The 13,220-nt window shown below is 34.9% G+C and overlaps 1 protein-coding gene across 2 annotated transcripts in view; it reads left to right on the top strand.

Moving 5' to 3' along the window:
- The first annotated feature begins 894 nt into the window (after window positions 1-894).
- Window positions 895-13,220, top strand: part of LOC126705772 (uncharacterized) — a 51,930-nt gene continuing 39,604 nt past the window's right edge. Inside the window, exons 1-10 of one of the 2 annotated variants that reach the window (XM_050404968.1) lie at window positions 895-1,065; window positions 1,199-1,257; window positions 1,365-1,405; window positions 1,505-1,536; window positions 2,654-2,682; window positions 2,843-2,879; window positions 3,025-3,081; window positions 3,874-3,950; window positions 4,301-4,374; window positions 4,813-5,011. In XM_050404968.1, coding sequence (XP_050260925.1) covers window positions 982-1,065; window positions 1,199-1,257; window positions 1,365-1,405; window positions 1,505-1,536; window positions 2,654-2,682; window positions 2,843-2,879; window positions 3,025-3,081; window positions 3,874-3,950; window positions 4,301-4,374; window positions 4,813-4,832 — 510 coding nt within the window. In that variant the 5' untranslated portion in view covers window positions 895-981 and the 3' untranslated portion in view covers window positions 4,833-5,011. Of the gene's footprint in view, window positions 1,066-1,198; window positions 1,258-1,364; window positions 1,406-1,504; window positions 1,537-2,653; window positions 2,683-2,842; window positions 2,880-3,024; window positions 3,082-3,873; window positions 3,951-4,300; window positions 4,375-4,812; window positions 5,012-13,220 lie in introns of those variants that run through there. The other variant, XM_050404969.1, reaches the window with a different exon arrangement.

Below are 13,220 nucleotides of genomic sequence, written 5' to 3'. Positions count from 1 at the left end.
AATTCACTTAATAATATAAAATTTACAAAAGAGAAAAAATGAAAAAAAAAAAATTTCCCAATACTTGATTTTTTTAAAATAAAGTACCGTACAAAAACCAAAAAGTTTAAAATTAATGAACATATATTTTTTTTTAATATGGACAATTTACATTTTCTACCTAATGGAGTAATATTCTTACAAGCCTTTTTAAAAAGTTAAAAAAAAAAAAAAAAACTATCAATAATATTTAAATTATATAGGTAAGAATTATAGTATGCATTTTAATGTATATATTTTAAATATATTAATGTATATACATGTGGTTACAAGCTAATTACATGTGTAGTCAATTTTTAAATAATTGTACTCACCCAATATAAAATAATGCAATACTTGTATGTATTTGCTAAGTATTGGTCAAAGTTAAGATCTTTTTTTTTTTAAGAAAGTCTAAGATTTTTTTTCAAGCATGATGCATATGTCGTCTGAATATTTCACCAGATTAGTAATTTGCACGTACAAAATTTTCAATGTAATATCAATGAAAGCATAATTTTTTAAAAGTCAAATGCAATACATCTCTTGGCATAATACACTTAAATTTAAGAATGAAAATATTAGCAATTTCAATTTTCAACTAGCTATATAGATTGTAAAAAACAATTTAATTTTTTTACAGATTAATTACACAAGTAATTTCAAAAGTACTATTGACCTACCAACTTTCAAACTAATGATTGAAAATATGAGTAATTTTGACTTGATAGGAAATTTAATTATTCATGAAAATGACTTTTACTAGACTCCACGTAATAACTCAAGTTTAAGATGAATAAATAATATTATTATTCTTTCCTAAAATATTTACAATTGAAAACGACGCCGTGTCTATAGACTATAATTGGCAATTGCCACCATTTTTCACTTCACTGATTCACTCGTGAACGAGTTGATCTGAGTCACAGAGATCAGAGAGCTTGTGGAAGTAGAAATAAAAAAATGGAGAACACGGCGATGCTGAAGGACTGGTTCGAGCGAGTCGACTCGGAGAAAACTGGAACCATCACAGCTCCTCAGCTCAAGGTTCTCTTCTTCTTCTTCTTCTTCTTCAACTCCTTTTTTGTCTATTTCAATTTCCAAAAATCCCTCTTTCTTCTCTATCTTTTGCCCTAAAAAAAAAACGAAGACGTTTGACCTTTTTTCCCAATTCGATCAGAGCGCTCTCTCCGTCGGAAACCTCGAATTCTCTCTCTCCGTCGTCCAGCAAATGATCAGGTCTCTCTACTCTATACGTATACTATACGTATTTTTACATATATCTATACACATTCGTATATATTGTATAAACTGATGATGTGTGTATTGTACGGTACATGTTGCAGGATGTACGATTTTGACAGAAATGGCACTATGAGCTTCGATGGTAACTGTTTTTTCAAATTCGTTATTTTGGTTTAGTTTGATTGTTTGGGTGCTTAGAAAACTTGTTCATGATTTTGTTAAATTTGTTTTCTTTTGTCAGAATTCGTTGCACTCAACAAGTTCCTTCTTAAGGTGAGAAATTCCTATATATGTTTATAATTCAGAGATTAATTTTTTTTTTTTTTTTTGGGTGAAATTATATGATTTTTACTTAAAATTATGTTCACGTGTTATTTTAGTACGAGTTATGCTGCTGACACATAAAGTGGCACAACTTGTGCCACAACTCGCCCCGCAGGCGAGTTGTGAGCGGTAGAGGGGGTGATGCTTGGCAAGTTGTGGCACAACAGTTGAGTTAGCAAGCTCATATGGGTCCCACTTATATCACTTTATCAGCTATAAATAGAATTATTGAGTTATTGTTTATTGGGCAAAACTTAGAGTTTTGTCCTTGTTTATTAACCTTGCTGCTATAATAGAGTTCTTCAAAAATTGTAAGCCTACCAAGTTAGTCCTTCTTTAAGCTTGCTTTTATAACGGAGCGCCATTTGGCTTTATCGAATTTTGCCACATAAGCAAGCATTATAAATGCTAAGGTTACAAAATGGCAAACCTGGTGTGTTTACAATTTTTGAGTAAAAAAAAAAAAAAAAAAATTTCAATTTTCAGGACTAAAATAGAACTTTACCCAAAAATGTTAGGGGCTTAATGCACGTTTAAAAAAAATATATATATAAATTTGTTTGTTTCCAAGTGGTGATGTGGTCATTGTTTTTGAACGATCCTGATATGATGATATATTGAGTTGTTAGGGATAGATTGTTAGAGGTGAATTTAGCTGGTGCTATAGACTGATTATGTTGATAGTTTTGCCTTTCAATGAGATGTAGGAGCAGTTGTTTTATTTTGACTTGTTTTTCATAGTGGTGGTACCTCTTTGTTTTTGAAAACTATTGTTATGAAGAAATATCGGGTTGTCGGGGAAATGTGTGAGGTACATTTAGCTGGTGCTAGAGACCAATTTCTGCCAAGTTTTGGCTGAAGGGTTAAACGTGTGCATTTTATGTATCTCTGTGTAAATGTCATCACAGGCCATATTTTGTCACATTTCTGATATGTAGATTCTGGGTACCCAATTTCTTTCTTCTTCCTTGATGAATCACCTTAGAAGAGTAGAAGAATCAATTGTATCATTAAGTTTTATTATCTCTTATTCATTTACATTTTTCTACTTCCGATTTCTTTGCAGGTTCAACAAGCTTTCTCTGACCGAGAAAGGTGATTTGTTTTTTTTTTTGTTTGACAAGCTATTCAGTTATATACTCTAAGCCTCTGATGTATTTACATGTTCATAAATTCACATGATGTGATTGTTAAGTGATGTAACTGAGTATTTTATTTGCCTTAATTATCTTTTCATGTTTTGTCATCATTACAGGGGTCGTGGCTATATTGTTCCAGATGACGTATATGAGGTAGTTTTCTGTAGATATATGAAAATCCAGAATGTTTGGATGAATAAATGAGGTTTCCTTTTATCTGACAATACTATTGATGAGAAACCATGTGATTACCCTAAGTATCTTTTTTTTTTCCTCAACTTCTGAGTGATGGTTACAGGCGTTGGTGAAGATTGGTTTCTCATTGGACTCTCCTGCTTTTTACACAGTTTGCGAGGTAGAGCTTATACTTTTGACAAATAAGACTAGAAACTTTTTTTTTTTTTTTTTTTTTGGGTTTTTTGATAAGCGCCAGAAACTTTTATTATGAAAATTATGTTCAGAATTCTTTTATCTCCAGGGCTGATTTTCTCTGTTACTAATTTTCTCCTAATTGCTCTAGCAAATGTATTAGGAAGGTTTATGTTTTCAGTTACATAAAGTTTTGAATAATAACACCTAGGGATTTGGAATGATAAAGTTATAAAATACACGTCTGTGGGGCATTAGTCATTGCACAACAGACTTGTGCATGTGGTTCACATTCAAACTGGTGGGCACCATCTTTTAGTGCTTCATGTGGCATATCTTTTTCTAAAAGCTTTTAAAGTTCAGAAAATCGCAATTCAGTAGTTTAATTGGTGATAGTTCAATAATTATTTTCTTGACCTGTTTGGCGTCTCTTTATATAGTAGCCTTTTAAGTTCAGTTAATCATGATTCAGAAGCTTAATTGGTCGTAATTCAATAAAAATTTTCTTGACCTGTATATTAAGCTTTTATTCAATGAAGAAGATAGGACTAGGGAGGTACTCAAATTTTTTTTTAAGGCATATAATAACTTGTAGCTAAAGTTGTGTTTTCTAATAATGCTTTTTTAATTTTTGCTGATCATGCAATTAAGTAATTAATGCTCCACTTTTTGTTTCTCTGCATTATAGACTTTCTGCTGTTATGCAATCTTAATATTGAGGTATTCAGTTGGTTTCATCAAGTTGAAAATACTTATACGATTTTCCATGGTTGCTCAGAGCTTTGATCAAAAGAAGAATGGGAGATTTCGGCTGGATGACTTCATATCTCTTTGTATATTTTTACAGTCTGCTCGGTAAATGTCCCTTATACTCGCAAAAAGTGCATGTTTAATGTTGTACCTTTTTGATTTAGCGAAATGTGGGCAACAGTACAAGTTTAGGGCATGGTGGACTGGTGGGTATGCATGGTGCCCATGGGCTGGTTTTGGACTTATATTTGATGGATCTCATTAAGTCATTATAGTCTTCTAGGTTTGATTATGCCAAATGGTCTGCCCTAGCACATGTAAACTCCTACTCCATATGACACATTACCTGAATTGAGACTACTAAAATCTGGAATAAATAAGTTATATTCATTAAACTATATATACTATTCAAATATTATTGTGCTACTATGAATTCCTAATCTTGTTTGTTGCAGGAATTTATTCAGTTCATTTGATACAGCAAAGCAAGGCAGGGTGACTCTTGATCTCAACCAGTTTGTCTTTTGCAGTGAGTACACTGATTCCCCTACAAGAGAAATTTAAATGTACCCTAATTCATTATGATGGTTAACTTTTACTTCATTGTGACCTTTCATAACCCCTTTAGTCTTTACAGACTGATTATGATTAAGCTCTTTGAGAGAATAAACCAAAGAGAATTTCATCCCATAAAAAAAGTCTCTGTTATAAACTTCATACCTGGATATATCAGTGATCTTCACCGTAAAAGCATTCAAATTTTCTTTGTATCACCTGCATCTTGTGGTGAGGGGGAGGGTTATTTGGGACTCTACAATCTCATTGATCCCATCCTAGATTTGCTTGATTTTGAAACTCTCCATAACTGTTAAAAGAGTCCAAAACATTGCTTTAAAGTGTGCTAGTTTTGTGATATATGCATTGTCAAGTAAAATATTTGAACACGTTGCATTATTTTCTTGTCCAGCTGCAAATTGTAGAATATGAAATCAACTCCAGAATACCAGGCAAAGGTGACTAGCAGATGTGGTACATTGCCTCCGTACATTTGTCTGATGTTTATACTATATTCTATTTTTCTGGCTCTGTAGTTCTTTTAATACAATTGTTGATACTGAAAATTGCTTATTTGAAATGATGATGCCAAGCAAGATGTGCTTTAGTAATGGCCAATGTGTCTCAGCTCAAGTCTTGGTTTGTTTTTTTGCGTTGTATGATTTATATTCCTTTAGTTAGTAATCTTACTATCAAAGTATCACCCATTTGGATAGGAACTATACGAATAAAAATACGAGTCTTGATAATGAACAAATGAGGAATGATATGGATGAGCTTATATCATGAACCTAAGGCCACCTCAGTGTATCCTTTGACTTCAACAAATAGATAGCTTTGTCTTGGCACTCCAAATTTCAATGACAGGGAATTCAGATTGTTTCAAGCTAGTCACCCCATGATTGATGCAAGACATTTAAAGACCAAAATGTGCAAGATAATTTGGATTTCTTCTCTATCTTCTCGGTTGGTACCAAAGTAGCTTGAGCATTTAACCTCGTTTTTGTCAATTGTCTTTAGTCCAAGATCCAAATATATGCTAGCTGTAAGTGGTCTCTCGCCTACTTTTGCCACACATTAAAAGTAGTACCAGTCCAAGATCCAATACCACCCTGAATGCTTGTATCTTGTAAAACAATCGCTCATTCATCCTATACTTCTCTAAAGATGACAGTAAAAAGTCGCCAAGTGAGACGCAAGGAAAGTCCATTTGTTGACTTAGATTATCTAAAAGAGCCCAAGTATGTCGTCTTTGATGTGTCTCAGGGTGACCAGAAACACCAGTTAATCTCCATTTGAATCCATATCTACTTAGTAAAAATTGCATTAATTAATATGGTTGGGGGAGAAGCTTTGCACCTTCAAGTTGCATTCTTGACGCCACATTAAAGCTAATCCACCACTATTCTCAGTAAAAATTGCATTAATATGGTTATGGCCTATTCTTCTAGTCAGTGATCATACTACCACCAATTAGGATTGGAACTACGTGATGAAAAACACGAGTCTTGATAATGAAAAAAATGAGGAATGATATGGTTTGAGTTTGTATCATGAACGTAAGGCCACCTAGTGTAACATTTGTCTTCAACAAATAGCTTTGTGTTGGCACTCTAATTTTCAATGAGAAGGAATTTAGAATGTCTCAAGCTAGTCACCCCATAATCAATGCAAATGTGACATTAAAGAACCAATGCAAAACAGAATTTGAATTTTTTTGCTATCTTCCAGGTCAATAATCAAAGTGTGAACTTTCTATTCTCCATAAGCTTTTTCATAATCTCTGATTTACTAAAAATGCATACACGGAAAACCCAGCAAATTGGGCCCAAGCAGTAGGACATGTCTTGACAAGATTAGAAATGAGAGAAGAAAAGAAAGGGGCCTCATAATACAATTATGATTCAAGGGTGCCCCCAAACATGGATCAAAGTTCTACCACATGGTAAAATAAGGTGAACAAATTTAATTTATAAACAATTCAATGCAGTACTCATAAAAAAAATAAAATAAAATAAAAAATAAAACTACTATTCATTTGATACTAAATCTTTTCATTTCCATTTCTAAAAAAAAAAACTTTCATTTTCTTATGAATCATATATAGATTAATCAAAATATATCTTATTTATGTAAAATTCTCTGTTCACATATAATACATATACACTCTAATCAAAATTTTACATGTAATTCTTATGTAATGAATTTTAAAAATTGTTACAATTTTTCCTGCATCCGAGGGTGGAGCCAAGGAGAGGGACTTTAGAGTTGTAAATAGATGATTATGAAAAATAATATCTTGTTTTTCAATTTTGCTTATAATTTTGTAATTATAAGGATATGGTAACATGCTTTAATCATGATGTATATACCATTACGAAGTGAACTATTTATCTGCTAGAAGTGAACTATTCATCTATTAATAAGTCATTTAATGACAGTTTCATCTATTACTTTATTGTGAAAGATCATATTGGCTTGTTCCGTTGAGTGATGTTTGACAATGGATTTGAGTTAATGACTGTAAAACTTCATTTTATTGATTTAAATTTGCTTAAAAATTCAGAAACTATGGTCCTAATTGAATCAGAGAGACCCTAATTTATATTAGTGTCATAGAATTACTTTAGCTAGCATAGGGCGAAAGATTTTACATAATAAGTTAATAACATTGCAATGGAATTGTAATTTTCCTCCATCCAAGACAACTTTGAATATTTTCGATATTTTGCATAATTATATATATATATATATATATATATATTGCATTTGGAATTGTAATTTTTTTTTTTCCATCGAAGTATAACTTTGAATATATGATCAAATGGTGATATTGGGACTATTACTGTTGAGATTTGAGACACACAAAAGAGTTAACTGCTAAATGCTCTTTTACTTCCACAGTGTTGTTCCTATGGCCCGACCTAGTTGAGTTTAATCTTAATCTTCATCGTATTTACAGCTTCACATAATCATTACATTGTGCCTTTCTCTTAATTCAGAGATAACTTTATGTGGGATATTTTTCCCACTTTGCTCAATGCAGCCAGCTGAAGAATAATTTGGCTTGAGTTGAGTCTAGTACCTTGGAGCATTTCGCTCTGCATCTGGTTCTGTGACCCTTTGAACACTTTTTTTGGCAGAAAAAGTTTTGTTTGCATTTGCATTTACATGTTAAAATTAATGGCCTAGTTTTCTATATAAGCATTTGACAAAAGTTTTGTTTTCATCTGCATCATCAGCTTCTCACATCACATCTTTAACGTGTTTATGAAACATCTCTGGTTGCTTCCCTGTTCAGTCTCTACTCTTCTCAGTCTGCACAACTTGCATAGTCGTATAGTTTTGTTTTTCTCTCATTAATTCCCTAGCTGGAACACCACTGCATTGGTTCACACAACTCTGTTACTTCTCCTTTCTCAGCATAGAATCTTTGTACTCAGCTACTCTCTCCTTGCCATGCTATACTTTCTCCCTTCTCTCTTTTCAAAGTTTTGTTTTCCATCCTTTCTTTTAACTTTTTACCCTCTGCTTCATCTGAACAGGGCAATTAATAAAGGCTCCACAACTACTCATTAATTAATACTCGTATCCACATACTGCAACCCACTTCATGTGTGTCCACTTATTTATATGATAACTTCTTTTTTATGGAATACCCACCAACCCACCAACCATTTATATGATACTTGATTTATTGCTTGGGGTTGCCACATATGAAACGAGAACTTAGAATTGAAGATTTTAAAATGGCCCAATTAATTCAACATTGAAGCTAAAATATGTAATGGGTTCCTTCAAACCTCAAAGCAACAGATACTTTTAAATAAAAGGCAAAACACCTGTTATTAATTATTAATGATCTCCCAAATATAGTTTGATTAAAAGCGTGGATCTTGATATGTGATATTGTTTAGTTGGGTTTGAAGTTTGAAATTTAAAATTGTTAACTCAACACCGAAACTAAAAAAAAAAAAAAAAAATCTATTTTCTCCATGAAATGAAGAAATATCATGCTCCCCTTTGATATATATACTAGATTTATACATGGAAATGTCACTAACAAGTTATTGAGGTGTTAACACACTCGGGACACCACCTGAAATCCTTTAGCACAAAGAGGATCTTGTTCCCTATTCTTGTAGAATTTACATGTGACCACATTTTGAGTATGTTTAATTCTTCCTGATTTTAAGTGATAGTGCTCCACTTTTTTTTCCTGCATTATGGATGTTTTGCTGTTATGCAATCTTAATATGCTTTACTATGTTAGACTAATTCCTGGTATGACTTGTTTATCTTGAGGGGGAAAAAAAAAAAAGGCCTTCCATGTTGCTGATTCCAATGGTTAGGTATTATCTAAATATTGTGTGCGGAGGGCCTTTCGGCCATGCTAAGAAGAGATGAGTCTGGTGAAAATTTGAGGGGTATTTCAGTGTGTAGAGGAGCTCCAAGGGTTTCCCATTTACTTTTTGCGGATGAATGTGTTGTTTTCTGTAAGGCATCGACGGAAGAGGGGCTTAAAGTCACCAAAATCCTGGATAATTATGAAAGAGAGTCTGGGCAGAAGCTAAACAGAGAGAAGACATTCCCTGTTTTTTAGCAAAAATACGAAGGCGGAGGTTCAAGAAGTGGTAAAGGATATGTTTGGGGCCCAGATCATTCTCCAACATGAGAAGTATTTGGGGTTGTCCCCTTTGTTCGGGAGGGGAAAAAAGAAAGCATTCAATCGCATTAAGGACCAAGTTGGGCGCAAAATAGCAAGTTGGAAAGGAAAGTTGCTGTCACTAGCAGGCCGAGAAATCCTAATAAAGGCAGTTACCCAAGCCACTCCAACATAACATACACAGTAAATTGCTTTAAAATCCCTGACTCCCTTTGTAGCGAGCTAAACTCTTTGATTTGTAATTTTTGGTGGGGACAGCATGACAAAGAAAGGAAACTAGCATGGATAGCTTGGGAGAAAATGTGCAAGCCAAAAGCTGATGGGGGGATGGGATTTAAAGATCTCAGGGCATTTAACTTAGCTTTACTTGCAAAACAAGGGTGGAGGCTCATCCAAAATCCGGGATCTCTTACACTCAGAGTCTTGAAAGCGAAGTATTTTCCGGAAAGCAATTTCATGGAGGCACAGCTAGGCAAGAAGCCATCATACACATGGAGGAGCCTGATGGAAGCAAGAAATGTCCTTGATAGGGGGCTGCGTTGGAGCATAGGAAATGGGCAAAGTGTGAGAATATGGGAGGATAGATGGTTGCCAACCCAAAAATCCTTCAAGGTGACTAGCCCTTGGCCTAGGGTAATATGGTGGAATCTCTACTAGATCGGGAGGTAGGTGGTTGGGACAAAAACTTGGTGTGCAGCGTTTTCCTTCCTTGCGAAGCTGAGGTTATTTTAAGCATTCCAATTAGCCACACTTTCCCCGAGGATGCTCTAGCCTGGGCATGGACCCAAAATGGGAGGTTTACTGTGAATAGTGGGTATAAAGTAGCATGCAGTTGGCTGAAGGAACAAATGGGTAAGGCTGATGGGGGTGAGGCATCAAATCCAAAGAAGTGGAATGAGTTCTAGAACTTGATTTGGAGCCTGAACTGCCTAAGCAAGGTAAAGCATTTTATGTGGAGGGTGTGCAAGAATATCCTCCCCACAAACTACGACCCCAAGCTCAAAAGAATTCCCGTGGAGGATAAATGTGGAGTATGTGGAAAGGTAGAGTCTTCGGGGCATGCTCTCTAGGATTGTGAGGTGGCCGAGGCTGTTTGGAGGGAGTCAAAGCTTGCTTTACCTAAGTTTCGAAGCCCTTTGCGAGAATTAATGGATGTTATGTGGAAGATATGGGAAGACAGAAGGGAGATCAGCTGGGAGTCCTTCACCACCACAGCTTGGTGCATTTGGAAAAATTGGAATGCCGTAAAGTTTGAAGGTCGTGGCAAGGCAGGGAAGGCAATTGCTAAGGAAGCTAAAATTTTGGTAGAGGAGTACACCTCACTGACTGCAACCTTGACACGTATACCGTCTTCGAGAACTGAGAAATGGATGCCTCCGTGTGAAGGGTGGTACAAAGTAAACATGGATGAGGCGGTGTTCATGGAGTCGAGTAGCTGTGGTGTTGGTGTTGTAATCAAAAACGCGCAAGGCCAGATTATGGGAGCAATGAGCAAAAAGTTGGAATTACCTCTAGGGGCTATGGAAGTGGAAGCTAAAGCGTTTGAGGAGGGATTACTGCTTACAGGGGACTTCGGGCTCAATCAAGTGATTTTGGAAGGTGATGCTCAAGTGGTGACCAATGCACTGTTGGGAAAACGTTTTACACCAACCTTAACCCGAATGATTATATCAGGAGCAAAGCAATGGAAGAAAAAGGTCCAGGTATGGAAAATCAGCCACATTCGTAGAAATGGGAATTTTGCTGCCCACTTAATGGCTCGGAATGCCAAACTTGTTTATGACTGTGTAGTGTGGGTAGAAGACACTCCACCCATTATTCAATGCCAAGTGAAAAGAGATGTAATCCTATTGACTCAGAGTTCAGATTAATGAAAGTTATTTAGTGATTGATTATCAAAAAAATAAAATAAAAATAAAGAAGAATGAGAGATTTTGGTTGGATTACTTCTATCTCTCAAAATCTGAAATTGTAAGGAAAAGATGAATTTTATCACTTAATGTTAAGACATATGTGATTCAATGTCAGAAACATATGTTAATATTTTATGTAATTGGCTAATCCTTTGATAAAACACATGTTGAGGACCAAAATTTCACAAGAAAGCCCATTTTATGAAAAGTAAGGAAAGACCATGGGTCTTAATAAAAGAAGGCCTAATTCATGAAGCTAAGAAGGACCATGAAGGCCCCAAATCCCAAAAAGATGGAAAAAGAAATGAATAATAATAATAAAGAAAAAAGAAAAGAATCCCGGTTAGGTCAGAAGAGGATCCCGATCAGGCCAGAGGATATGCAGCAAGAAGAAGAATCTCAGTTAGACCAGAGGATATGCAGTAAGATGTATGTTCATATTTCCAACAAAAGCCATTAAAAAATCCAGCAAAATCAGGTATTATCTTTGTAACCCATGGTCCAAGTTCGTGGGATCCCGAGTGGATAGTAAGGGAGGAATGGTTTGATCGGTAGGGGAGTGATTTTTGGTGAAAGGAGGATCCCGAGGGTTTCCATTGGTTCATATATTTGCTTGGAATGCATGAACCAATCGAAAACTTAGTTCCCCCATGTGCATGAAACCTCCCCACAATTTCCTCTCAATTGTCATTTTTAACAAAACTGTCACAGTACACTAAGCAGCCCACCCATTGTTTTGACTTTCCAAAAAGGAATCATTCACTTATAGCTAAAGTCAATTGCCCCTTTTGAGTTATAATTGCATAAATAAGCTAAACCTCTACCCAATGCACCTTTTCAGGTCCCAGAGGACATGGTTTCACCCAGCAGACCAGGGGCGCCCTCGCCCGAGGTACCAGGCTAGGTCTACTATAAGAGGAACACTAAGGCATAGCAGAAAAAGGGGATTTTGGAGGGGGAGAAAAATGGGGATTTAGAGGGATAGTTCAGAGGTTCAAAAGATATATTCTTAGAGCTTTAATAGCCCAGCAAGGAAAAGAAAGGAAGAAACAAAATAAGAGAGCAAAGGTGAAGGAATTTGTCCCATATCCTTGAGATCATTCAAAATATCACTAAGCATCTAAAGAAACATATGCCAAAAACATGCACACATCAGATTTCACTCTCTCCCACAAAATCCTCCTCACTTGACTATCTTGGAAGGCAATGCCCAAGCAAAGCTACTTGGACTTGAGTTCCAAATCTCACAAGTCTTGTGCAAAAGCACTAAGTCTATGAGAATTGGGGTCAGGATCCTCGTAGCTAGCTCATTCTTTTGAAATTTATTTACATATATGTATATGTATTAGACTGTATATCTTAATTTAAGAAACTAACAATTATTTGAAGATATGTATAGTGTATAGTGTGTTCTTATGTAGAACCTATAGAAGTAAAGGGAAATGACAAAACTCTATTACATAATAAGCATGGAGAAAGATTGTATAGTTCAGAGAACCAGCATAATTAGCATTTACAGCACTTGTGTAAAATTTTCGGTATGTTTTACAATAAAATTTTTTTTTTTTTACACGACCATTTTTTTAAAACATCCATATCAAATTATTTATTCTACAATATATTTTCATAAAATATTTGTCAATTATTTATATATTATTATTTTCTGTAATAGTTAGTGTGCTATATTGATGTGTTAGTTAATATAAAAATATAGGATAATAATTAAATAATATAAATCATATGATAGAGAGATACAGTATACACTGTTACTAACTTCTATTTTTATACAATTATGCAAAAGAGATGTAATAAACTTGCATATAGGTCCCATTGTCACATTACGATTCATATATGGTACTTGCGTTGGTTCGATTAGAACAACAAAAAAAAAAACTCTGGCAAGGAGTGGTACCAACCCAATGACACAATAAATTCTTTATAACACCACAAACAATGAAAAGACATCAAAACCCTTCTCAAACCATTTTCACCCCTAATATATAGGTTAGAGATGCATAGAAAAGGAAACAAATAATAAGTGTGTATTGGGGTAGACAGAGAAGGGGAAAAACAAACACAGGTCTGTGGTCAACAATACGGATATGGAGTACCCTTTGGGGTTTCATTTTGTAACACCTCATGCTATTCACGAAGAACATGAATGTGTAAGTGTTCTATTTCTAAGTTATTTTTTTGGCGAAAATGCATTTTTAGTCCCTACATTTTGGGCCTATTCACAAT

Source organism: Quercus robur, chromosome 11 (assembly GCF_932294415.1).
Source record: "Quercus robur chromosome 11, dhQueRobu3.1, whole genome shotgun sequence".
Classification (NCBI taxonomy): domain Eukaryota; kingdom Viridiplantae; phylum Streptophyta; class Magnoliopsida; order Fagales; family Fagaceae; genus Quercus; species Quercus robur.
Note: the sequence above shows the minus strand (reverse complement) of the source record. Positions and strands in the feature narration are given on the sequence as shown.